This window comes from Antedon mediterranea, chromosome 4 (assembly GCF_964355755.1).
Source record: "Antedon mediterranea chromosome 4, ecAntMedi1.1, whole genome shotgun sequence".
NCBI classification, from domain to species: Eukaryota; Metazoa; Echinodermata; class Crinoidea; order Comatulida; family Antedonidae; genus Antedon; species Antedon mediterranea.
In genome coordinates, this window is record NC_092673.1 from 12,902,034 (window position 1) to 12,928,761 (window position 26,728).

General features: G+C 32.0%; 1 protein-coding gene across 1 annotated transcript; it reads left to right on the forward strand.

The window, feature by feature from the left end:
• Window positions 1-945: 945 nt before the first annotated feature.
• Window positions 946-25,781, forward strand: LOC140046700 (uncharacterized). The gene is made up of 13 exons (XM_072091408.1): window positions 946-1,217; window positions 5,940-6,006; window positions 6,645-6,812; window positions 7,348-7,490; window positions 7,800-7,914; window positions 8,236-8,283; window positions 9,727-9,914; window positions 15,903-15,950; window positions 16,546-16,629; window positions 20,239-20,338; window positions 23,876-23,929; window positions 24,685-24,807; window positions 25,693-25,781. The coding sequence occupies exons 1-13, from the start codon at window positions 1,101-1,103 to the stop codon at window positions 25,746-25,748; spliced, it is 1,311 nt and encodes a 436-aa protein (XP_071947509.1). The 5' UTR covers window positions 946-1,100; the 3' UTR covers window positions 25,749-25,781.
• The last annotated feature ends 947 nt before the right edge of the window (window positions 25,782-26,728 follow it).

The following is a 26,728-nucleotide window of genomic DNA, read 5'->3' on the forward strand; positions in this document are numbered from 1 at the left end:
TATTGTTGCATTTTATGGTAGGCCCTACCCATATCGCGAAAAGCACAAGTTCATTCTAGAACAAATAGGCCTACAGCGAAAGGGCAACTCGAATGATTTTGCATCAACGTCGACTTGAACAGCCATATGACCAGAAACTTCTTCAGCTAAAAAAAGATGTACTCATTAACAATGAATACTTAACTGATTAATATCAATCATCGTCATCAGGAAATATTATCATTTAAAAGACTTAAATCTCGGACTGATAGTGCATTGCATTTTGCTTACCTGTAGGCAACTGTCTTGTAGACTTTGGGATGCATTACTATCCATGGATTTAGAAATGCTTTTATCTTATTAAAATGGAATACATTTAAAAGTAATCTAAAGGAAACATTAGCAACAAATGAAATCAGTACTTTGTACTTAGTACATATATATATTAACATTTAAAACATATTTTAATGTAAATTATAAATAATTATTTTATAGTTATTTATTAACATTTACATATAAATCCAAAGGCAAATTACTGAAAAAAATGACAATGCTGTGGGTATCAGTGGCTGGATCTTCAATGGAGATACAAAAATAAAAAGCAAAAAGCTAAATCAAAACGATAAAGTAAACAGCCAGAAAAGTTCATATATAAACTATAGGCTTAATATAATCGGGGAGTTATTATTATTATTATCTAATAACAACTCCCTGATATAATTGTGCTTACCGGGTATAGCCTCCATGCATGCACAGTTTGCCGTGATGTTTTCACACACTCGTATTGTGACCACAGAGAAGAGATTACCGCAGCGTTCCATATTTAGATTTCCTCATCCGAGAAATCTAATGACATCACTTGCAGCCTTCTGTGTGTAACGTAAAACAGGGGATTTCCCTTAGCTCTATAATAGGATGCCTACTAGGAAACGATGCAAGCTGATTATATTGTTGGTTGTGTGAGCATTGCGAGTTTATTACTTTACTCTTCTCTTGAGTGATGATAAGGGAAGTAACGGAGAAGTTTAGGTATTAGTCTTTTTATTACTGAAAAAAGTACTTTTGAGTTATTTTTTTCTCTTTATCGAATTTTGACAGGGACATTTTTTACGGCTTCTATTATGTTTACCGATACGTGCAGTCGTGTGGTCGTAAGACCGTTGGTTGTCCTGCTATTGGTTGTATGCTCGGTAGAAGGCGATTACACCCCTCAATGTCATAAAGACTGTTCTTGGGAGGTAAGCAAGCGATTTTAAAATGTATTTAAAGTATTTACGGTACCTTGTCCTTGAGTTTTTATGTGTTTAGATTTCGTGGTTTTAACTTATTTGATGTTTAAAGAACAATTTAAAATGTAGATTTTATTGACGTATTAATACTATTATGCTCTTATACATATGACTATACAACAAGACCATATACATGGCTGCAGTCGCAAGTTAGTGTTTACCGACTGACCAATCGACCGACATAGTGAGCTGTAGAGTCGCGTTGCACCTGACTAAAAACAGTATAGGCCTACCTTTGTTTGTTATAGCTAGTTAGGTAATACTGTATGTGATAGTTATACCAGGGAGTTGTTAACAACTCCCTGGTTATACAAAGTATCTCATTATGAATATGATCGGATACATTTGTGGGTGGGAGAGAGCTACCCCTATTTGAATTTGAAGTGCAGATCGGTTTTTAAAAGTAGGGGAGGGGTGGGGCAGGGAACTTTGGGCGCCACGGGGCCGTAAAGCCCCCCAGAAGCCTGGCTCTTTGAGCAATCTATAGGTCGTTTCAATCGATTTCTGAGCAGATACAAATTTCGCCAAGAAGAATACAATTATTTTGGGTTAAGCCTGGTTTCCATAAAATCGCTACACCGACAGAGCGTAGCGATTCTATGGAAACGCTCGAATTTATCGGGGATCTAGTACGCGATCGCTAAATATTCTTTGGTACGTGTATACGATTCATCGCCGACAACATGGTTGAACTTTGCCGATTTTTCTGCGATGAATCGGGGAGACCTCCCCGATGCGCGTCGGCGACATCTGCTCGTGTACCGTTTCAGTGGAAACGGTGTAGCGATTTTATGGGAACCAGGCTTAAATACTCACTTTTTAGGCACAGCTCCTGATGCGCCACTGGTTATATTCACATCAAATCTATTCTTCTTAGATACTGTATTTTCTGAAATTACATCATTACGTCATGTGTGTCATTGTTACTTTCTATTTCATCAACAATTTAATGATTTTGCTGTTTGAAAAGTAAGGGGGACAATTTCCCACTAAAAAAAATATCCCCCCTCTGAACAATCAGAGTTGTGATTTCCACTAGAAGTGAAAGCGGTTCAAGAATTGAGATCAGATCCAGTAGGTATTTCATGGAATTTACGTTGGCCTACCCTGCAAGCTAGAGGCAAAAACGGTTCATCATCAACTTAACATTACTAGCATAGGGTAATTTTAGAGTTGATGTTAAAGAATTGAAATGTGAACGTACCTTCTGGAAATCACTCAGGCACTGTCTATCTGTCTACCTGCTTTTATATTCGTGTGGTGGGTAACAAAATTCCATTCAGTGAAATATGAAATTTTATTATCAGAGGTGAAGCCAGGGTGAAAATAGAGTTTCATATTTCACCTTATATGAAGTTATATGTACCTCATAAACATTCATTATTTGTATACTATTACAACATTGGCAAATATTGTATCAATCTATATTCCTTAATCTATATTCCCTCACAAATATGTATGCTGAATACCCAATTAACCCATATACCCAATTAACCCATATACCCAATTAACCCATATACCCAATATACTCATATACCCAATTACCCATATACCCAATTAACCCATATACCCAATTAACCCATATACCCAATTAACCCATATACCCAATATACTCATATACCCAATTAACCCATATACCCAATTAACCCATATACCCAATTAACCCATATACCCAATTAATCCATATACCCAATTAACCCATATACCCAATATACTCATATACCCAATTAAATCCATATACCCAATTAACCCATATACCCAATTAACCCATATACCCAATTAACCCATATACCCAATTAACCCATATACCCAATTAACCCATATACCCAATTAACCCATATACCCAATTAACCCATATACCCAATTAACCCATATACCCAATTAACCCATATACCCAATTAACCCATATACCCAATTAACCCATATACCCAATTAACCCATATACCCAATTAACCCATATACCAAATTAACCCATATACCCAATTAACCCATATACCCAATTAACCCATATACCCAATTAACCCATATACCCAATTAACCCATATACCCAATTAACCCATATACCAAATTAACCCATATACCAAATTAACCCATATACCCAATTAACCCATATACCCAATTAACCCATATACCCAATACCATATACCCAATTAACCCATATACCCAATACCATATACTGTACCCAATTAACCCATATACCCAATTAACCCATATACCCAATACCATATACCCAATTAACCCATATACCCAATTAATTTGATTGCAGCTTTAACAACCGGTGCTTTGTATTTTTCTGTGGTGATGTAGTGTGTTTTTCAAAACAATACAATTTTAGATTCAACCAGGAAAGTAAGATGATGCCTATTGACCCTAGTTTTAATTGTAATGACTTTTGAAGTGTTTCCTGTATTTAACCGGATTTGCGGTTTAATAATAGTATTGAAACCTGCATTTAGTGCTGTGGTAATGACTTTACAGGCAATTTCTCACCAGTACACTAGTATTTTAGGCCCCTATTTAATATGCCAAAAAAAAAAATATTGATCATGCATTTTAGTAAATAAGGAATAATTCATGTATTTCTTGTAATGATATGACACAGCATTACTAACATCGCAAAGCTTTCCACTGTCAGTTACATCAGTTGCATTAAGATATAATACTGCATTTCGGCTAATTGTGCTCTTAAACCGTTTGGTTCAATGGGTGGTCGCCGATGAATATAATTAGCAATATCCAAAATGCGGTGGGCTCTAGCAGTCAATTCAAATGTTACTGCAGTGTCAGCGATGTCATCGGCTATCAATCAAAACCATTATTTTGCGTGCTAAAAGTTGCATAGCAAAACCAGGTTTAATGTCATTCTAACATCGATTTAACCGGTTGAATATTTTTCTTGTTTCTGCTGGCAAGAAATTGGGGTTAATTTATTCACATATATATTATATATTACAGGACCACGCTAATTTTAAGGTAGTAAGTATGACAGATGAGATTAAACTTTTTATTCCCATAGAGAAACTCTTTTAGCAATATAAACTGTAAGAAAGGTAAAATAACATTTTGTGGAATGGTATAAAAAGATCTTTAAAGATAATTTAAATATTACACAATTATATTATGTCAAATCAATAAAAGTTAAACATTTTAAGACAATTTTAAAAGGTGGAATTTTTGTCAAGTATGGATTACTGTAAATAGTTCTGTGATGCAAAGCTACTCCACATACAATTGTGCCTGATCATTTTTTTTTTTTCAAATCCAACCCTAGCCACATAAAGAAAAAAATCAAATGGTTATTTCAATTTACTGCAGTTCACAAAGCTTTTAGGTTCCGAGTAATAATAACTGAAACAAAGTGTTCATTTAAAAAACAAACTATTTATGTGTATCAATACTGTGTATATTATATGTACTACATCAATCCATTTTCAGTTTATAATAACTTTTTCTTTAAATCACTTGTAAGTACTTTACTACATTGAGTAATTAATAACTGAAAGAAAGTGTTAAAATTTTTTTTTTTAAATTTATGTGAAGGCCTACTATTATACAGATATTGCCTGCTTAGAGGTAAAATATAAGATTTGAATATATTACTTTCCCGAAGCGCCAGCTGAGGGAAATATAATTCTCGAGAGCATAATATTATTTCCCGAGGGATGTCAAATCTTATATTTTACCGAAATAAAAGGCGATATCTGTTATATTACATAGCCAACAACAAGTAGATTATGCAATTAATAAGCCTGCCTAGTTTGGCGTTGCCTTCACCTTACCTTACGAAGAATAATATACAGATAATTACTAATTAATGATTCCTTGGCAATAAAATATTCACTTAGGCCTAGGTCTTTTAAATTAACAGAAGAATTTCCATGAATAATTACATTAATAATAATATTATCAGGTAGGCGGAATAAATAATAATTCGTCTTCTTTATCTTCAGCACGCCGCGCGTACCAGGTCACTACTGTGAGTATCGAACAATCACAAACAGTCTTTCGTTGCATCTATAGAGGGCAAATAACAAAATGAGGGCACTATGTATCCATAGTTTAAATAGTTTAGTTAAATTATTATCAAGCAAGTGGCGCGGTGTGTAGAACGTAGTCTCTTGATGATGTAGACTAATCTTCGCGAGCTTGAGTCCCAGTAGATGACTTTTGTTTATTTATCGCCAAATGCGAGTGTTGCCAAAATCAAACTCCTCGAGAATTTACTAGATTTTATATGTTTAATGACAGGAACATAATAATCACGCGAAAATTACTCAGTCAATATCATCGTACTCGAGGAAATATACAATTTACGATCCTCAAAGCAGTATCAAAGCAGTTTCAACCAATCACGTTCACATATTTACATAGGCTATGTAATATATCAATATATACCATATTAAGTTTATAACATGTACCATACATATGTAGCATATAATAATAGTATGTGCTACATTTTATTAGGAGTTTTATGTTTATCCGATTGCAGTTTTAACTTTTAAATACCATACATATGTGGCACATAATAATAATAGTATGTGCTACATTTTATTAGGAGTTTTATGTTTATCCGATTTCAGTTTTAACTTTTAAATACCATACATATGTGGCACATAATAATAATAGTATGTGCTAAATTTTATTAGGAGTTTTATGTCTATCCCATTTTAGAATTGGAAAGGGGATGTTCAGATATGTTCACAAAATAACACAATGGGCCGAATTAATGACAAGAAAAGTAAGTAGGCTATTTACTGAAATTAACTAAAGGTACCTATTGTACTAAGGCTGGAAAATGATTCAGACAAATGATGTAATGATATGAATGAATGGTGGAACACTGTATGTAATTCTATGACCAGCAGTAAACATTTTGAGATTTCACCTAGTAGATGAAATGTACCAAAAGGTCATGTAATTGGAACTGTAATTTTAACCGACTTTAAAAAGCACATGCAAAAAAGGACCTACAAAAAAGTTTACATTTAAAAGTGAGAACTCCCTAAAATCATTGAAATTTGAGTGGTTGATTTTGGGAATTTTTGTATCATTGAATGGAATATGTAATTCTATGGTAAACATTTTGAAATTTTAGTGTCATGTGATAGGAAAATTTTGTGTTGATTACCATAATCAAATATGTTTTAATATATGATTACTATCAAAAACAGTAGTGTATATAAAACAAATAATATACTGTAATTTAAAACAATAAAATTCATTAAATTATGTATTTTTGCATTCAATCAATAAAACATATATTTTTTATAATATTTATTCAGATTAGTGCAAGATTATTTGGTATACTATATTACTATACTATAATATACTGTAACTTAAATAAAATATAAAATTCATGATATCATTTTTTTGCAGGTTTGTGCCCAAACTTTTTTCAGTCTTCCCTTGAGAGAGATGAGCCTGTAGAACCTATTCAGAATGTTTCTATAAGTCATTACTCAGCAACATATACATATCCCGATGGAAGAGTTTATGAACATACAGTCACTGGTCTTAATATCTCATTTGATGTGGACCCAGCTGGTAAGACAATGCTAAATGTCAGTTTGATTTTCCACATAACAAAAATTTTATTTTGAAGAGAAAGTACAAAGTTTCTGCATATATACACAGTATATATATTTTGAAACGATAAGATGAGGAAAAGGCATTACAGGCACAGAATAAATTCTAAACCGCTCGGTGATATACTGAAATTTAATTAATTCATTTGAAATGATAAGATGAGGAAATCTGTGAGAATGAGAAAAAGTCGCCCCAACAGAGACTTGAACCCAGAACCTTCTGCTTGATATGCAGATGTCCTAACCATTAGACCACTGGGGCTTTCATGGTATTGTTCAAACTCGATTGGATAGCGACTTTGGTTTTAAAATCTATATATTGTTTAAAGGTTTGCATGGCAAAATAAATTGATTTAGCCATGCAAACCTTCAAAAAAACTCAACATAGTGGTATATCGCAAACTATATATCAACATTCCAAAATATAGTTATGATATTTGTCATGAAATAATTTCATGTTTCAGAAATGTAATACTTTGTATCCATTTTTTAAGGGTTAGGGCTTTATACTGGAGCAATTATTGAGATAATTGGCGTGAAGCATCAAGCATTCCATTTTGATAAACTTGGATGCTTCTACCTTAACTTTCATGGTACTTTGAACAATTCAACTTTAATGTTGTCAATGAATAAAACAGTAAGTATGTAGAGATCAAGAATAAAATTGTTTTTTTAAAAATTTTGAAGGCATAAAGATGTGATAATATATAGAGTACAAATTTGTTAATGTATAGTGTTTACATTTAATTAAGGTTTTTGAATTCTATGTCGATGTTATTTAATTATTGTTGATATAAAGTTACACCACGTGTATTAGTTCTGAAAAGAACTGTTGAGATAGCTGGCTCAACAGTTCTTTTCAGAACTAATACACGTAGTGTATCGCAAACTTTATATCAACATTTGATTTCACCATGCAAACCTTCAAACAATTATATTATTTTAGAAACGAATGTTTTTTGACTGTGCAAGAAGTCTAGCTCCAGACAGTACTTACCAGATTACCATTAAGATGGCACCATTTACTTCCAAGCCAGCTATCTCCCGTTACACCATACCAAGTAAGTTATATAATAATAGCTACAAATGATGAAAAATCATTGAAATCTGAGTTGTTGATTCAGAATACTGAAAATATGTTGATGAATGATTTTTTGCATTGTCAAAGATTGTGGAGTTCTCTCTTGCTAGTCAAATTTGTAAAAAGTATCTTCTCTGTGATTCCGCATTTTCTTAAAATTCCTAATACTTGAATATTGGTACGAAACTGTATGAATGGGTATATTCCCACCTTCTATTTTTTTTACCAATGTTGTACCAGACTCTGGGATTTTACATCTTGCAAAATTAAATTTTTTTTCAACATTTACTGTATCTTTCAGGTTGTTTCTACAGTCCTAATGACTTTTTTTGCAAAGTACCAGAAGAAGGTTTGTTATTCATGACACTTATCGTAATATACCAATTAAATGAATATTCATGGGTTGGATGGTGAGAATATTATATTCGTATGTTGAAAAATTGACTGCACTATTTGATTTTAAATAGAGCAGTCAATTTTTCATCGAATGAAATATTTTTTTTCTCCATTCAACGAATACAAAACATTCATTATTTGTTTTAAATATTACACACTACTTTTATTCAATTTATTCTTTCATAAATCATTGAAAAATTCTATGATATGTGAAGCTCCAGCTTAGGATTAGAACAGTAAGTTATAGATAGCGCAACAAGTTAATTTCCAAACGTGATCAGTCAACAACGAAAAAAACTCTCAAAATGTTTACTGAAAGCTGAACATGCATTAGAGCTCATTAATTATCACCATTAGATATCACTTTCCGTTAGCTAAGCATGTGGTTGATAACCACTACATGATCCTGTGTATTGATATACATTTATCACAAATTAATTAATCTGTCAATTGAAGAACAATCCAATTAATAACAATGACCGTGGTGAGCAAAATGTCAACCATCGATAAATTAAATTAAATTATTGTCCAAAAGACAAAAAGTAACAAAAACAAAAATAGCAAGAGATAATTTAGAAAATGGACCACCTCAATTCAGTTTTTAAATATGTGATTTGTGTAACTGGGTTTTTTGGTACAAACTATTTCATGAAAATTGAATTTTTTGGTAAAGATGTTTCATGCAAATACTGTAGGTTATACCCATTTGTTTTGCTTTTTGTTTAATTGTTTCTCATTAAGTGTGTGCTTTATGTTTTATGTTAAAGTATTCGATCATAACTACCCAAAAATAAATCCTGCTATTTCAATAATTTGCACACATCACAGAACCAAATTCAATGTCATGTACTATAGTAACACTTTGACCTTAAATTAACCATTAATCCATGAACTAACTAGTTCCCAAAATCTACATGGGAAGTTGGAAGTTCAATGAACTTCCTGCAAGTATCTATAAATCAATAAATCTTGCATTACTAAAGTCTTTACTTAATGGTACAGAATTTATCCAAATGAAATCCAGTATAGTAAATATTAAGTTGAGTTAGATAATTAGTTTTTGACGATTTAAACAAATACAGGTTAAACTAGTTGCCCTGAATATTGTACACCATGTCTATGATTGTCAATTGTGAAACATACCACACACATGAATTTGACCGGCAAATAACATGATTTGAATTGGTACATATGCAGAATACATCCAGAGTAAATCCAAATTTGTTTTCCTGGTCATTATAGACAGATGATAACAAATTTGTTTCTATTCTCAAGAGGCCTGTATTAAAAACTGACACATGTCGCTGGTTGGTGTAAATGTATAGTCTGGTATCATTTTTTACTTAACCTGATTTTTTTCTAACAAAAATTGTAATCCATAATTTTTCAAACACAGAAATGGCCAGAGTTTGGACCCCGGAAACTTTTGAGGTTGATGTTTCAAGGGACAAGGAAGTTGTTCTGGTTTTTAACTTGGCACCTTTTGCTTTTAATCACTACAAGGTCTGGTTACAGGAAGCTAGGCTTGAGTATGGTAAACAGGTCAATCTGGGAAAGCAAGAACCCTGTGTGGATATTTATGTGGTATGTATAATACAGTAATTTAATATTTGAAAGTATCTCAAACCTTCAGGAAATGTCCCTGGCAGTTTCAATGAGCAATTGAAGATACCATCTGTTCACATTCTTTTCCTAAACTATAGTACACAGGATGTCAAGAACTCAAGACCTGGAGGTTTCAATGATCTTGAAGAGAAGCCCATCTCAAAATCAACTTGATTGAAACCACTGGGCTTCTTTTCAAGATAGAATGGGATTCTTTTCGAGATTTGAATATTTCAAAGAAACAAGGTGATATAATGCCAGATAACTTGTGATGCGGAGGTTTCAATGAGCAATTGAAGATGCCATCTGTTCACATTCTTTTCCTAAACTATAGTACAGGATGTCAAGAACCCAAGACCTGGAGGTTTCAATGAGCAATTGAAGATGCCATCTGTTCACATTCTTTTCCTAAACTATAGTACAGGATGTCAAGAACCCAAGACCTGGAGGTTTCAATGAGCAATTGAAAATGCCATCTGTTTACAAAGTATTTGTTTTCCTACACTACTACAGGATGTCTCAAAATCTAAGACTTTGAAAGCTAAGACCTAAGACCTCATCTTAACACATAAAAATACTGTAATAACCCTTTCACACCAAAAGCAAAACTCTGGTGTTTTGGTGTGAACGATAAAATCAAACAACTTCGGAGTTCAAACACCATGGTTGAACAGCTGAACTTCTCTGGAGAACGGACCGACCGGTGTGTTGATGTGAAAGATATCAATATCAAAAGTTTTTAGGTCAAAAGGTCATCCTCACACAATCCATAATTGCTTTAGTTTTATTTCAAAATACTTTAAATATTTGTACAAAATATATAGCAGGTCTAAAAAAAATTAATTATTTATAATAATAAAATTATTATTAAATAATGTTGATAATAAATAAAACATTATATGACTTTTGAAAATAATTATTAAATTAAAAATATTATCAATTAAAATGATTCTAATGACTGTCGCTATGTAAACAAATAAAATAGATGACGGTATTTACGATTTATTAAAAAAAAACCTGGTGTTGCAAGATTGGTGTGAATGGGGTATTTGAATTGTCACAGACCCTGGAGTGTCTCTGGAGATCACTGCAGAGTTTTGGTGTGAAAGTGGTATAAGATCTTGAAGAGAAGCCCATCTCAAAATCAACTTGATTGAAACCACTGGGCTTCTTTTCAAGATAGAATGGGATTCTTTTCGAGATTTGAATATTTCAAAGAAACAAGGTGATATAATGCCAGATAACTTGTGATGCGGATATATGTACATTCATTTTACATTTTTTAAGTGGCATTTTGATCATAAATATGTAAACTTGGCAAGTAATTTCTCTCATAATCCCATTATGGTAGTAACAATTCACAAAATGTACAGCATTCATTTTTAAAAGAAGCCCCCCACTTTAGTTTGCAAAAGTGACCCAAAATAATCCAATCTCGAAAAGAGCCCAAAAGTGCTAAAAAGAGAATAATTAGCTTTAAAATATTTATGTTTACAAAGAAAACATTATTTAAACTATGAATGAATTAATTTAGACCTTATAAATTATAGGAACATTACAATAATTTTAAGATAGTGGTTGATGTATATTAAAAATTGTTGTTATTGAAAAAAAAAAATATTTATTATACATACTAGATGGTACGCTCGCGTACCATCTAGGTCGTGCCCACAGATGGTTCTCGAATACACAGTAATTTCAGCGTAACAAAACTGGCGATTTCAAATGTACGTACCGCAGGACTATAATACATTGTCGTTTACAGAAACGAATAAATATACACGATGATTTATGTAGTCAACTAAAATTAGCACCCTGGGAATTACTTCCGAAGGAGAAACTTATCACAAAATGAGTCCATTTAAAGAAACCCAATTTGTGTTTTGTATGTAACATTAGGGTTGAGGGATGGGAAAGCGGATAGGTACAAAGAGGAACATTTTTTAAATATTTTCTTTATCCACTCAGTAACGAAATATTTTGTTCCTGTTTTATAGGCCTATAAGTAATATACCTCTAAATACAGTAAAACATTTGCGATTTAATACTTTGTTAAAACTGTCACTGTCATAATCGATTGAAATATTAAAGTAAATGTCACGATACACCACTACGACATTTATATTTAATATTGGTAATTATTAATTAATACAAACGTTGAGAAGGAACTGTCAGTATAAAGTTTATTTGTATATAATAATGTGTTTATATATCTAACAGTAGAGCCTAACCACAATCTCAGTAATAAAGTTTATTTGTATATATTTTTATATTACATCCAGTACGAACATTCACAGTAAGAAATGTTCGATTCAAATGAGGACCAAAAATAGTTAAAAGTATTGCAAGTTTATTCTCAAAGGGCCCATATATTTACCTACCTTATGTGTTAAACCAAGGGCTCATAAATTTACCAACTTGTGTTAAACCAAACTCTGGGACGTTCCATTCATCTCAAATCAATACATTTGTATAATCGTATATTAAATCTATCAAAATAGTATTCTTTAAAGAAAATCGGCCTGTCTTCAACATTATGATGCTGTACTCTAGCTGTTCAACCGGTTTTCAGCTATTAAAAACAATTATTGTAGGAGGAGATAGGAAAATGCGAAGCCTCCTCGCATTTTTGTGGCGGGTATTTTTCAAGATGGACATCCATTAGACAGTGTATACCACGATCGGAAAACACCCCTATTTGGGGCAAATCGTTGAACCTAAATTCGTTTTAATCGTCAATAACTAATTATCTAACTTAATTTAATTAGTAAACAGGGTTACATCAGGTGGTTAAAATCAGTACCGAAAGTACAAAACAACTTTATATACCATCGAGTACAAATTCTAGAAGTAAGGCGCGATTTACCGAATTTTGCCCTTACGTAAATTTATATATAGATACAGAGATACAGTAAAACACAAAGCACAATACAGCGAAAAAAGAGGGATGAACAGCTGACAAACAACTATACCTTTATAAAAAGATAAAGACACAAACATTTAAAATATAAAATTACTGAAATGGTACTAAACTACTGTATAAAAATATTGTAAATATAATAATAGATACGTTTCATATATAGCACACATATGCCACAAGCCATCATTTACAACATTCCCACAAGCATACTCTGCAATTAATACCTACAACACGAACATTGGCAACGTGATACCGGAGTGCATGTTTCCTCAAGTTCATCAATTCAAATGTTGCCTAATGATACGTCATTAAGTAAACAACCTTTTCAATTAAAATCGTATCCAGCTTTTTGAACTATGGAATCAAATCTGCCACTAGCTTGGATAACTTAAAGATTGCGAAATTTATTTATACATCTGATAGAGATAGAAAACTATAAATCTTGTCTCAAAGCGTAGTTGGGTATGCCAGTGACAGCTGAGTAAAATCGGAAATAGAACCGTCAGAAGCGTCAAATAGCGAAACATTAAATTAGGGAACACATTGAAAACAATACCAAGAATCGTTAGCACGCTTTTTGTATGTCTGTGTGTCCATTTCAATACATCTGATGATACCAAGTATCGCACGAGTCACAATGTATACCACAGTGATTAGATCTAACATATTATACAAGATCCACATGCGTCCTTGGGACCAGAGTTTCTTGTGATGTCGCCAGTTAGCACAATTTATAAGTAACAACATTGGCGATTGACTGTTGTGCATATTGATAAGACTGCAAAGTATATGAAAAATAAATAGTGTGGTAAAAAGTTTTATCAGTTTTTTAAATATTAGGTAATATAAAAAAAAATATATCCACCGCCGTATACCCATCAACCAAGTAGTTTTTTCACTTTCTAGGGAGTCACCAGATCTTTGATTAAACTACCTAACTACTGAAAAAGTTTGGATTTTATAGCAGATTTTTGCCAAATTTTGTATTTAACAATTTTAAGGGAAATTCCTGTTTTTTTTTGTCGTGATTTCACTTACACATATTTGATTTATGTGCATTTAGCCAGATAAATTTTCAATTCATGCCTCTACCTTAGTATTGTACCCCAAAAATATGAAATTTGAAGATTATTAAAATCATATTTTGAAGAGGCAGATAATAAACAGATAGGTTTGCATTTATAAAAATAAAAGTTTAAAGTTTAAAGTTATAAATTCAACCAAAAAGCCATTGGCTGGCAGCCAATTTCAATATATGTTGCTTTAACTTACAGTTTTTTCAGGTAAATAATTTGTTTTGCTTCAATTTTTGATCAAAGTGAATAACTATTATGTAACATCAAAATGGCATATTCAAAAACAAAATGTGAACAAAATTTTTTTTGTTTTTTCAGGGGGACAATATTTTTTTAAATTATTTATTTATTTTTTTTTTTTTTTTCTAACAGGTTTGATATACAAACAAAGTCAGGACTGTTTAAGGCTAAGAAGATGACAGTAATAATACAATTTCTGTGAATAAAATAATTCAATATTATCTAAATATAGTGTATCTACAATAGTTGGAATCTATTACCCATTTCAAGGGGTACACTAATTACTACTTGATAGTGCTACATCAACAATGATAACACAACTTGTGTAATTTTAATATTTATACAGTATCGTTTGACAAATAATAATGATCATTCAATTCTTACTGATGTAGAGAAAGTGCTAATAAAATTAGTTATTAGTGTGGTGGTATATAAAAATAGATTTATTTATCGCATTTCCTTGTACAATCAATATACAAATTCCAGATAGGATTATCATAAGCCTAATATATATTAATTCCAAAGGTCAATTGTTTGAATTTTGTCAAATCTCCCCCTTGTCTTTAACCCTGAAAAACCTACAAATGTATTTACTGATAACACACTTCCTTGATATTATAGTAAAAAGTAAGTGCACTAAGAAAACTAATATACTTTATTTCACAAATTCAATGCATGTAAATAACATGGAGTATCAAAATATAAAATAGTAAAAGATTAATGTAAAATGGCAGACCACAATACAACTTAAAGACGTCATCTTGATGGTGTATACAATCACATCCTAATGTATTAAACATGAAAAATGAAGTTTAATAAAATAAAAAACTAACAAATATAATGTTTTCTCTTATAAAAAGACAAAATAAATAGTTTAATTCAACAAAAAATCCAATAACAAAATATCTAGCCAAGTTGTTTTTTGCTTTAAATTACAGTTATTTTCAGGTAAATAATTGTTGTTTCTATCCAAACTTTGGTCAAAGTGAATTAGTGAACTGATATGGAGAAAACGGATACGTCACGCACACGTATTCGTTTTTCGTAAGCCAGTTAAAATCTGTTTCGCATGGCAACGAAATATTAAGGGCGCCGTCCAAAATATGACTGCGGTAAATTTTAGCAAAGGGCAGGTACGTGTTGTTTGGTGCTTAGCTGCCTAGGCCTAGCGTAACATCGAAGCGAGTGAGGACTTCAATAACTGCTATTTATCAAAGTTGACCTGGCATTTTAGTAAATTACTTTAGTAAATTACTTTCAATAAAAGTATAATTATGTTATAATCATGAATCATTCCCGATTCAAATGCAAAATGTGAAAAATAGATCAAAAACTAAACTCGTTTTGTAGTCACGAATATGAATGTTGATATTCGTCAACACGAATACGCTTTACGAATATGAAATGGGGATCAGCTCAAAAGTTTCACAATTGTGTGACATATCCGTTTCCGTTATCGTATTCGTAAGGTTGCGAAACCTCCCTATTATGTGACTATTAAATTGCATATTCAACAAAACATTGAAAACAATTTTTTTGGGGGGGGGGGGGACAATATATCTTTAATATTTTTAAGTCTTTTTATTTTCGCAGTTTTGAATAATGATGTTATGATAATGTTTTTTCTTTTTTGATTACCAGTCTCTCACCAATAATGATAGTCGTAACTTGTCATCCAATGAAGTAATTTATTTCAATATTTATATTAGAAACTAATTTTTTTTTTTCCAGGAAAACAATACGGTCACAGATTTTTCCTACTGTTCACAACCACACAATGTAAGAGCAATGTTTTGTTTTTTCACTATTGGCTGTAGAAGCCCTCCTTCGGTACAACCCTATTTAATTGAACTAAATGCTGGTCAATATATTTTTTATCACTACAGCCAAAGTAGACAAACTTATTAAGGGAGCTTCAATTTAATAGAATGTCTCCCCTCACCTTTCCATGACTATTTGTCACAAGTGATGAACATGCATCAATCACAAACCAGTAAGAAGGTTATATTTTGACTTTGCTATAGGTCAATAAACATTGTACAAAAGTAGTGAAAAGCTTTGTTGAAAGTGGTCACACAGACAAAATAAAAACTGTGACATAACAATAAAATGATAATCGTTTTTAATAAAATACACTGGACTGATGACTTTTACCAAGATGAAAAAATGGATCAGATGAATTTTTAATCAATTACATTACAAACAAATGTTTAATGTAGATTCTTGTTTATTATATAAATGAATAAAATTGTGCTATCTGCTAATTCAACTTTGTCTTCTAGTGCTGTCTGAACTCTCTTTATACTAGTAACAATTGTGTATAAATATTCAACTTTATGTATGATAATTTACCCATTGAAATTTTGTTTTAAAGTTTACGATTACTTGGAAAACATCAAATACAAAACTAGTGACAGTAACATTTACTGGCGTGAAGCCTGCCACCTATATTGTAGAGGTATGTATTTAAAAAAAAATTGAGATAATACCAAAGGGAACACAATCACAACTCAAAACAAACTTGAAAAGCTGACTTCAAATGTTCAACAAGTAGTTACGCAAACATGCATGTTTGAAATTTTAAATGCGCAAAACAGATTTCTAATCAATTTAGTGCATGTTTCAGGCCATTTTTAGCATTTTCATGTTGGCCGTGTGTTTCTGTATGCACCACACATATAGACCAGGTGCCCAGATAATTTATTCATGTGAAAAGCCACAAAAGGTTAAGATTCAATAATCAATATTGCTGCCGGGTCCTATCCTGTAAATTTTCCATGGGGACACCAAATAGAGAGGGTAAAAAATCAATTTAATCATGTGAAAAGTCACACGGATAAAAGTTGTTGGACATCGTCCCCATATGTGTATACAATGTTAAAACTGCAATGACAGAAACTTTATCCTGTAAGTTGCCCGAGACAGTAGCCCAAAGTGACCACTCAAAAATGGTGTTAATCATGTCAAGAGCCACACAGCTAATTCCTTTTGCATTGTAACTGTCACACATTGGGATGCACAAAACCATTGACAGCAACTTTATCCTGTAAGTTGCCCCAGACAGTAGCCCAAAAATGCCCGTTGGGCAATACAAGATTTAATCATGCAAAAAAAGCCACACAGCAAATTCCTTTTACATTATAACTATTATAATTTTGTCCTGTAAGTTGCCTCAGGGTACAGTAGCCCAAAAAAATGCCTGTTGTGTCTTTAATCACACGAAGAGCCACACGGCAAATTGCTCATGATCGGTATAGTGCTTCTGGGGGACAGGGTTCATCCTGTTTGTTGTCCTTTTATACCTCACCTATGGTGGTCACTTTGATTGGTGGTCACGCTTATGTGCATCACTATTAAAGTAGAGGTTGATATTCCCTGTAACCCCACATGGGGGTGCCCCACCGGAGGTTCTGACCGGTCGTGGGCGACCAATGTTTTTAATTTTTTGTACATAATGTTTGTTGAATGTTGTCTGGAATGTAAGTACCTTACATTTAAATGCATTTAAATGGTTACCAAACTGACAAGCACTCGCTTCTTTTGGTATACTATTAAATATTGTGAATGTAATTGTGAATACATGTGTGTGAATTACTAAAAAAAATGTAAAAAAATTCCTTTTTTATTGGAACTGTTACGCATTGGGATATATACGAGAATACTCATGACAGCAACGTTATCTTGTAAGTCCAGACAGTAGCCCAAAAATTCCCGTTGGGCCCTACAAGATTTAATCATGCGAAGAGCCACACGACAAAATCCCTTTTACATTGTAACTATTATTACCCTTTGGGATATACGGAAATACCATTGACAGCAAATTTACCATGTAAGTTGCCCCAGACAGTATTCCAACAATTTCCGATTCGCCCCTACAAGATTTAATAACTCAAACGGTTAATTCTTTTTCCTAACTTTTACACATTGAGCTATACGAAATTATAATAATTACAGTATAATATTAATAGATACCTGACCCTTCGGGATACATTATGTCACAGATTAACCAAAGTGTGGCTCTTCTGAGTTAAATCTTGTAGGGGTCGGAATCGGAACCTTTAAGAAGGTCGTGCACTTTTGACCCATGGGCGTTCAGGGGGTATTTTGTATAAGTGTTTAAGTAATGTACATTCCTTTTCCTTTTTTCCAATTTGTTTATGTATATTAATTCTATGATATGTTTACTTACGATTCTGGAGTGTGTGCCCATAATAATTATATCTCAATTTGTTTATGTATATTAATTCTATGATATGTTTACTTACGATTCTGGAGTGTGTGCCCATAATAATTATATCTCAATTTGTTTATGTATATTAATTCTATGATATGTTTACTTACGATTCTGGAGTGTGTGCCCATAATAATTATATCTCAATTTGTTTATGTATAATAATTCTACCATATGTTACGATTCTGTATAGACCTATAACTTTTATATATTATTGGTTATTTTATAAGTATATTAATGGTGCGTTTATCTATATAACAATGGTGAATGCTAATTGTTAATGCTACAATGCTATATATTCAACAGGGGGAAGCCTTCACGTAATGTAAAGTATTAGATGTAATATCAATACCTGTAATCTACTTATTTTGTTTCCTTTGGTTTGTCCTAGACTCTGTTGACACAAAATAATGTTTATTCAGTCATGAAATTCTTTCATATTAGATGCTTTGATTTTAGCCGTCGGGACCGCTCATCTTCGTATAGCCCCAATTGAGAAACCATTTCACGTCAAAATCACCTTCTGACATCGTTCCAATTTGAACAAACTAAACAAAACCACAAAACACTTTTTTTTATTCAGATCTTTTTATATCTCAATGGTATTTTCGTATATCCCAAGGGTAATAATTACAATGCAAAACAAATTAGCTGTGTGGTTGATTCTTGTAGTGGCTGGGGAACTGTAGTCTTCTTGGGCAACGTACAGAATAAAGTTGCTGTCAATGGTATTTTCGTATATCGCCCGCAATGGAAAGTTATAGAATATGCCGTGTGGCTCTTCAAGTTATTAAATCTTGTAGGGGTCGGATTCGGAAATTGTTGGCCTACTATCTGGGGCAACTTACATGATAAAGTTAGTGTCAACGGTATTTTCGTATCCCAAAGTATAATAGTTACAATGTAAAAGGAATTTTCCGTGTGGCTTTTTCGCATGATTAAATCTTGTACGGCACAACAGACATTTTTGGGCTATACTGTCTGGGGCAACTTACAGGATAAAGTTTCTGTCAATGGTATTTTTGTGCATCCAAATGTGTAACAGTTACAATGCAAAAGAAATTAGACGTGTGGCTCTTCGCATGATTAAATCTTGTATGGTCCAACAGGCATTTTTGAGCTACTGTCTGGGAAACTTACATGATAAAGTTGCTGTCAATGGTTTTGTGCATCCCAATGCGCGACAGTTACAATGCAAAAGGAATTACCCGTGTGGCTCTTGACATGATTAACACCATTTTTGAGTGGTCACTTTGGGCTACTGTCTCGGGCAACTTACATGATAAAGTTGCTGTCATTGCTGTTTTAACATTGTGTACACATATGGGGACGATTTCCAACAACTTTTATCCGTGTGGCTTTTCACATGATTAAATCCATTTTTTACCCCTCCTATTTGGTGTCCCCAGGGAAAATTTACAGGATATGACCCGGCAGCAATATTGATTTATTGAATCTTAGCCATATATCTACATAATCAGCCCATCAAAACCTTTTGTGGGTTTTCACATGAATAAACTTTCTGGGCGCCCGGTCTAATATGTAACATAGGAAGACTGTTTTTACAATTTACTTTTGTTCTTCATACCTTCCATGATACATATCCTTCCTTTTTATGAACTCTAAATGCAAAGGACAATTTTGTGTAAAAATATGCCTATTTTAAATCTATAATAGCTTCTCAGGATGAACGTGACCCCCGATTTGTTATGGAAGATAATGAGTTGTAAATATGAATTCATGTAAAATAATTACATGTAAAATAATTACCTATTAGATGTTGTGACGTCAATGTAAATTAAATCTAAATTTGATTGATTTTAATTACATTTGTAGCTACTGCCTTGGCCATTAGGTGACAATTCTCAGAAATGTCTGAAGAATGATATTTCATTTCAATGTACTGTTATGTCATCCAAGCCTTCTGAAGTAAAAGGTATTGTATTTACATTTTTAGGGACTTATAATAACTTTATTTGGATTGACGCTTCTGCAAGAGCGGCACAAATTATAAAACCATTATCAAAAGTACAATATAAAACGATACAATTAAAATAAACAAGAAAACAGTAAAAATTTACAAAACTTATCAAATATATCAGAAGATTAAACTTTGGGTCATTTATCATTTATTTGATAAAGTACCCCATAATCGTCTGATTAAGAAACTTAACAATATTGGCTTAAACAAAGGTTTAAATAAATGTATCCAGGATTTTCTTTTAAATAGAAAACAAAGAGTTATCTATAGAGGTGAAATATCGCATTGGAAGAATGTAATATCAGGGGTACCCCAGGGGTCAGTTCTTGGCCCTCTTTTGTTTCTATTGTATGTGAGTGATCTTGAATATGGTATAGAATCTTCAATTTTTCAATTTGCAGATGACAATACCATTTCAAGACCTATTCATTAATTAGAAGACTGTATAAAGTTACAGAGTGATTTAAATAAGATTTATGAATGGTCAGTTTTAAATAAACTACCATTAAATGCATCAAAATGTGCAGCAATGAGTTTATCCAGGTGTAAAGATCCCATCATATTTGCTTACGATATCAATTCCGATTCAACGGAAAGAGTCCATGAATTCAAACTACTTGGTGTATATATCAACAGTAAATTAACATGCCACTCTCATGTAGATTATGTTTGTAGTAAGGCAAGCAAACTTCTTGGTTTTGTTTCAAGATGTAGTAAAGCAATGTCTTGGATGGCAATGCTAAATCTTTACAAAGCACTAATACTACCTGTTGTGACTTACTGTTGTTGTATGTGGGCACCTACTGAAATATCTCATGTATAGACTTGAAAGGGTTCAGAGAAAGGCCACTAGAATAATTATGTACAGAAAAGAAGGAAATTGGGACACTTCATATTTATATAGGTTAAAGACCCTAAATATTTTAAGTATTGAAGATATATTTAAAGTGTATAGACTCACATTAGGTTTTAAAATAATGCATGGCCTCTGTCCATCATCCTTTAATGAGTTTGTGAGATCAAGTGAGAGGTGTGAAGGGCGGTTAATACATTGGAAGGCAAAGACCAATACATTTTTAAATTCATCGTTTGTTATTTTCCCTAGATTATGGGAGCAACTTCCCAATGAAATTAAACAATGTGCTACAATTTCAGACTTTAAAGCCCAACTCATCAAACATTTGATCTCAAAATATTAAGTTGTAATTGTTTATATTGTTTATTCAATGCAGCTTATTTTTAATTGGTGTATCTCATTATAACTTTGTTTTGTTTTGTTTTATTTTGACTTAATTTGTGCTACTTAGTTTTGTTATTTTTGTATTTTATAAGTAACGATGGAGTAAGAGCAGTTTTCTGTTTGGGCTCATGCCTATTACTTGCTCCTGGCAAGATGAATTGTAAAATGTACTTTATGAACTTTTGCCGAATAAATATTATTATTATTATTATTAATAAAGTGGTCAGAGTTACCAAGAGTTAGCGTTAATTTTAAATACTAGATGGTACGCTCGCGTACCATCTAGGTCGTGTCCACAGATGGTTCTCAAATACACAGTAATTTCAGCGTAAAAAAACTGGCGATTTCAAATGTACGTACCGCAGGACTATAGTACATTGTCGTTTACAGAAACAAATAAATAGACATGATGATTTATGTAGTCAACTAAAATTAGCACCCTGAGAATTAGGCCTACTTCCAAAGGAGAAACTTGAGTCCAAATTTTTTATTTGAACTCATTTAAACAAACCCAATTTGTGTTTTGTATATAACATTAGAGTTGGGGAAGAGGATGGGAAGAACAATTTTTAAATATATTCTCTATCCACTCAGTAACGAAATATTGGTCTATCAATAATATACCACTAAACACAGTAAAACATTTACGATTGAATACTTTTTTTAAAATGCCCCTGTTATAGTCGATTGAAATAGTAAAGTACATGTAACGATACACCACTACGACGTTTATATTTTTCATAATTAATAATTAATAAAAACGTTGAGAAGCAACTGTCAGTAATAAAGTTTTTATTTGTATATTATGTATTTATATATCCAGCAGTAGAGCCTACTCACAGTCACAGTAATAAATGTTCTTTGTATGTGTGTTTATATATCTAACAGTAACCACATTCACAGTAAGAAAATTTCGTTTTAATTGTCAATAACTAATTATCTAACTAAATTTAATTAGTAAACAGGGTTACATCAGGTGGTTAAAATCAGTACCGAGATTCTAACCAACTTTATATACCATCGAGTAAACATTCTAGAAATAACGCGCAATTTACCGAATTTTGCCCTAACGTAAATTTATATATAGATAAATCACCAGAAATAAAAAGAGACCAATAATTAAAGGCACTTTAAAGATTGATAAACTCATTGGCTCTGATAACATTCAGACATTTACATATAAAAAGAAATGGATTAGATCTTCGGATCCTTCATTACATAGTGGACATTGTGCTATCATTGTCCTGTTGCGATTTTGCTATTAAGAGGTAATGTATTTGAGCAAGCCTTTTAATAGCTGAAAAGTTATTTATTTCTAAAAGATATTTTTCCAGGGAGTGATTTAAAATTAATAAACTCCTTAACCCTTTCACTGTGTATAACCGGTACTACTACCGGGTATAAAAAAATGTCGTTGAGCTGTGTATACCTGGTATTACTGGGTATGGGAAAACAATGATTTAATCGTATTTCCTATAATTTATAGAACAAATTTGTAATTCATTAAAACTATTTTTTAGCACAAAATGCGTCCTCTATATGTGTTAATATCGTATTGAAGTTTCTAATTCAATTTGCGCCTCTGGGGAATTGATATCACACGTTATAATCATTTCGACATTGGAACATTGTATCATTACCTATAATGGTGCAAAAACATCCTCCAGATAGCACATTTTACCCACCAATAGGGCAATATCTGAAATAATTTTTAATTTATGTGTAATTTTTTATAAAACGATAACAATAACTTAATTTATAATAATAATTTTGTTTTGATATTTTTATTTGTTATACATATCTACATCAATATCTAGAGGGAATTTCTTATAGAAAAATAGTTTAATATGCAAATTAGCTTTTTTTTACTCCCAACCGTAGACCAACCTTTTGTCCACCACACATCACAAAAATAATCTCATTTATTAATTCTTTTCAAAGATTCTCAATGAAAGGAAACCTTTTATGATATTCTTTATTCATCTTTATTGGTTTAATTTGAAATACAGATTCAGAAATTCTTTTGTTTATACATCATACATACATCATTTATATATCTGATAAAATTTTTTAAAATACATAAAAGATGGTTAAAACATTAACAATACAGTAAAAAATGTTAAGATCCAGATTAGCATTATTATTCCCTATATATTTTACTTTATTTAAACATCATTTAATTTTAAAGCAAATTTTATTAGATCATCAACTGTCCATATTTATATTAAAATTTCAACTTTGTATATCTACAGTCCATCCAAAAGAAGAGGATTACTATAATGTGCCTACTATACCAACATTACAAGGTATGTAAACAGTATTTCTTGCCAGAAGAAATGGGTCAGCATAAAAAGATGGTTTTAAAAATCAATTCAACATCAATTCATTCCATAAAACTAAGATTCTAGTCAAAAACTGTTTTAAAAATTGCTTTTCGGAACAATTTTTAGCTGCAATATGATCTTTTTATAAGAACATTTTATTATTTTTACATATTTTTCAATAAAAATTGAGAAACAAATCAATAATCCAACTATTCGTACATTCAATATCATCTCTGGTCGACGTTATCATCTACAGTAGTAATTGAAGAAAAAAAGAAACTAGTTTATTTCAAAATGTTATATTTTAATTTCATATTCAATTGTTGTATATAATACAACCTATAGGGGAGGGGGGGGGGGGCTCTTTCCTATGAAGGGGAAATAATATTATGTTTTAACATTATATTACATTATCACCTATTTAAATTAGGGGACACCCTATCAAGTGGATGGGGACACTTAAGTGTGACAAAAAGGACACTGTTTTTCTTCCCTACCATTGAATTGAAATATTAATTAAAAAACATATAGTAATTGATCTCTTAAACAAAATATACTTTATATTGTCGAAATATACTGTAAAAAATAATCACAATAACCATGCTTAATGAAGTTTCTTGTGTTCCGATCAAAAGTTTGTTGTTGTGTAATGTTTTTTTTCTATTCAAGCACACAATTTATATTTTGTTGTACAGTATATTACAGAATGTTCATTTATACAATTTGAATCATTACAGAAAGCCAAGGGTTTAAGCATGATGAACAAGGAAATGTTGTAGCTATTGCTATAGCTTCATTATGCTCTGTGTTGGTTGCTGCATTGGTTTCTTTAATAATTTACAAATCTAAGAAAAGAAATGGTATGTTTTGCATTCTTTTTTTAATTTGTTCATGCTTTCCTAAGTTCATTTATTTCTTACTCATCCAGCAGCGAGCACAAACTCGCCAATTACAGGATGAGATCAACTATTTTATAGTTTATCTCATTTGAGGCTTAGGGAGTAGAGTTGAAAGGTCACTAGGTCAGGATTGAATCCCGGACCATGTGATTGGAAGCATGTTTAATTTATTTCACAATTAATTTATTTTAAAACATAAAAAGACAGAAGAGACAGTAGCTAGAAGCAAATAAGAGTAGGAGCCCCTCCTTTGTCACACCCCTTTTCAGGGGACATCGTTAATAAGGGAAAACATGAAATATTATGTTTATTTAAAAAGTCACACTTTATAAATAATTGCATGGGATTTCAAGTCCATAAGCAAACACTCTGACCTTTTCCCAAGGATTTCTATTGTTTGTGTACCATTTTAAAAACTTGAGAACAGTGTAAAAGGTAATTGTGATGCAGAATGTTTCCAATCAATGGCACATCCAGAACTTTTAAATAAGGGGAACAGAATTGTTCACTTATTGTTCATTTTGGCATTTTAGTGCCTCTGAATAGGGGTACCTTTGTGTGGTCCCATAGATGTCCCCACTATACTACTGCTGGCTTGGCTTAGCCTACCATTTTATACCAGGCTGCAGTCATAATAATATGTCTGTGTGGTTATACTGTACAGCATCATCATTATTCAACACCTGAAAAACAAAAACACCTATTGTTAGGTTAAAGCGATGCTTCGTTTGTTGTAGCTTGTAATACTTAATTATATTTATAGTTCGTACATTTTTTTTATTGTTATTGTACTGTATACTCAATTTAACTATAATTTTTTATTTTTTTTTTGCTTTCCAATTATAGACCAAGATATTTACCACATTGATGAGGAAGATAATGAAGGCAACAAAAGTAAGTAGAAAAAATAAAAAGACCTTCCAACTATAAAAAAGCACTTTCAACGACCAATGACCCACCTAGGTCAATCAATGTGTTGACGGTTGTCGCCTGGACTTAGAAAACATCAAAACTACGTCAAGGTGGGGAGCAAGGAAACATGACCCAATCTAAATCTAAATTGATAAAATTGTTTTTTAGAATTGAATTTTCCTTTTTTTACCCTACAGACTGTCTTAAAAAAAAAATGATAAGCACTAACAATCCTAAAGCTTGTTTTCCTTGTTTTTCCATGTTAAATTACGGCCAGTTGTGTTTTATTTCAAATTGTTGAATGATGATCGAACCGTAATGTCGACAGGAAAACCAACTTGAAAAAAAAAAAATGTGTTTGTGTTGTGTTGCCATAGTATGAAATGCTGAGAATGAATTTAGTGAATAGTAACAGGATAACATTAAATAAAGTGTGGTCAAATCGAACAAATCAGCAGACATACAATTTAAATGAATTTAGCCTATTCATTTGTTTTTGTTTTATTTGATTTCCACAAATAATACATAAAATATTTCTTTATAAATAATTAGTATAAATGTGGATGGTGGTCAAAATAAGTTTCAGAAAATAGACAACTTGTTTGACACTAAAACAAATAGTTATTTAAATTTATTAGTAATGAACTTTACTTTAATATCCGCAGGCATTAGAGTGAAACGTATATTTGTTGTGCATTCCTTTGACCATCCAAGTCATAACAATGTTGTTTTGAATGTTTGTAACTTTCTGAGCAATTGCTGCAAGTTTGATGTGCACACCGCCCTCTATGGAAGCAATGCTATTGAAAAGGGTGTCAATGAATGGATAGCAAGAGAATGTGAAGAAGCAGATAAGATCATTGTGATATGCTCACAAGGTACACAGCTGAAATGGCGGGCTAATTACCGGGATATTTCAATGCAAACAAAAGAGGAAGCCTGTGGTGATATCTTTTCAATATTCTTACGC

Excerpts from the sequence above, each read along its gene's own strand:
- LOC140046700 (XM_072091408.1), top strand. The coding sequence starts at position 1,101 with ATGTTTACCGATACGTGCAGTCGTGTGGTCGTAAGACCGTTGGTTGTC. Across the intron at positions 15,951-16,545 it reads ACTGTTCACAACCACACAAT|TTTACGATTACTTGGAAAAC; the intron begins GTAAGAGCAATG and ends TTTGTTTTAAAG. Across the intron at positions 24,808-25,692 it reads CAAATCTAAGAAAAGAAATG|ACCAAGATATTTACCACATT; the intron begins GTATGTTTTGCA and ends TTCCAATTATAG.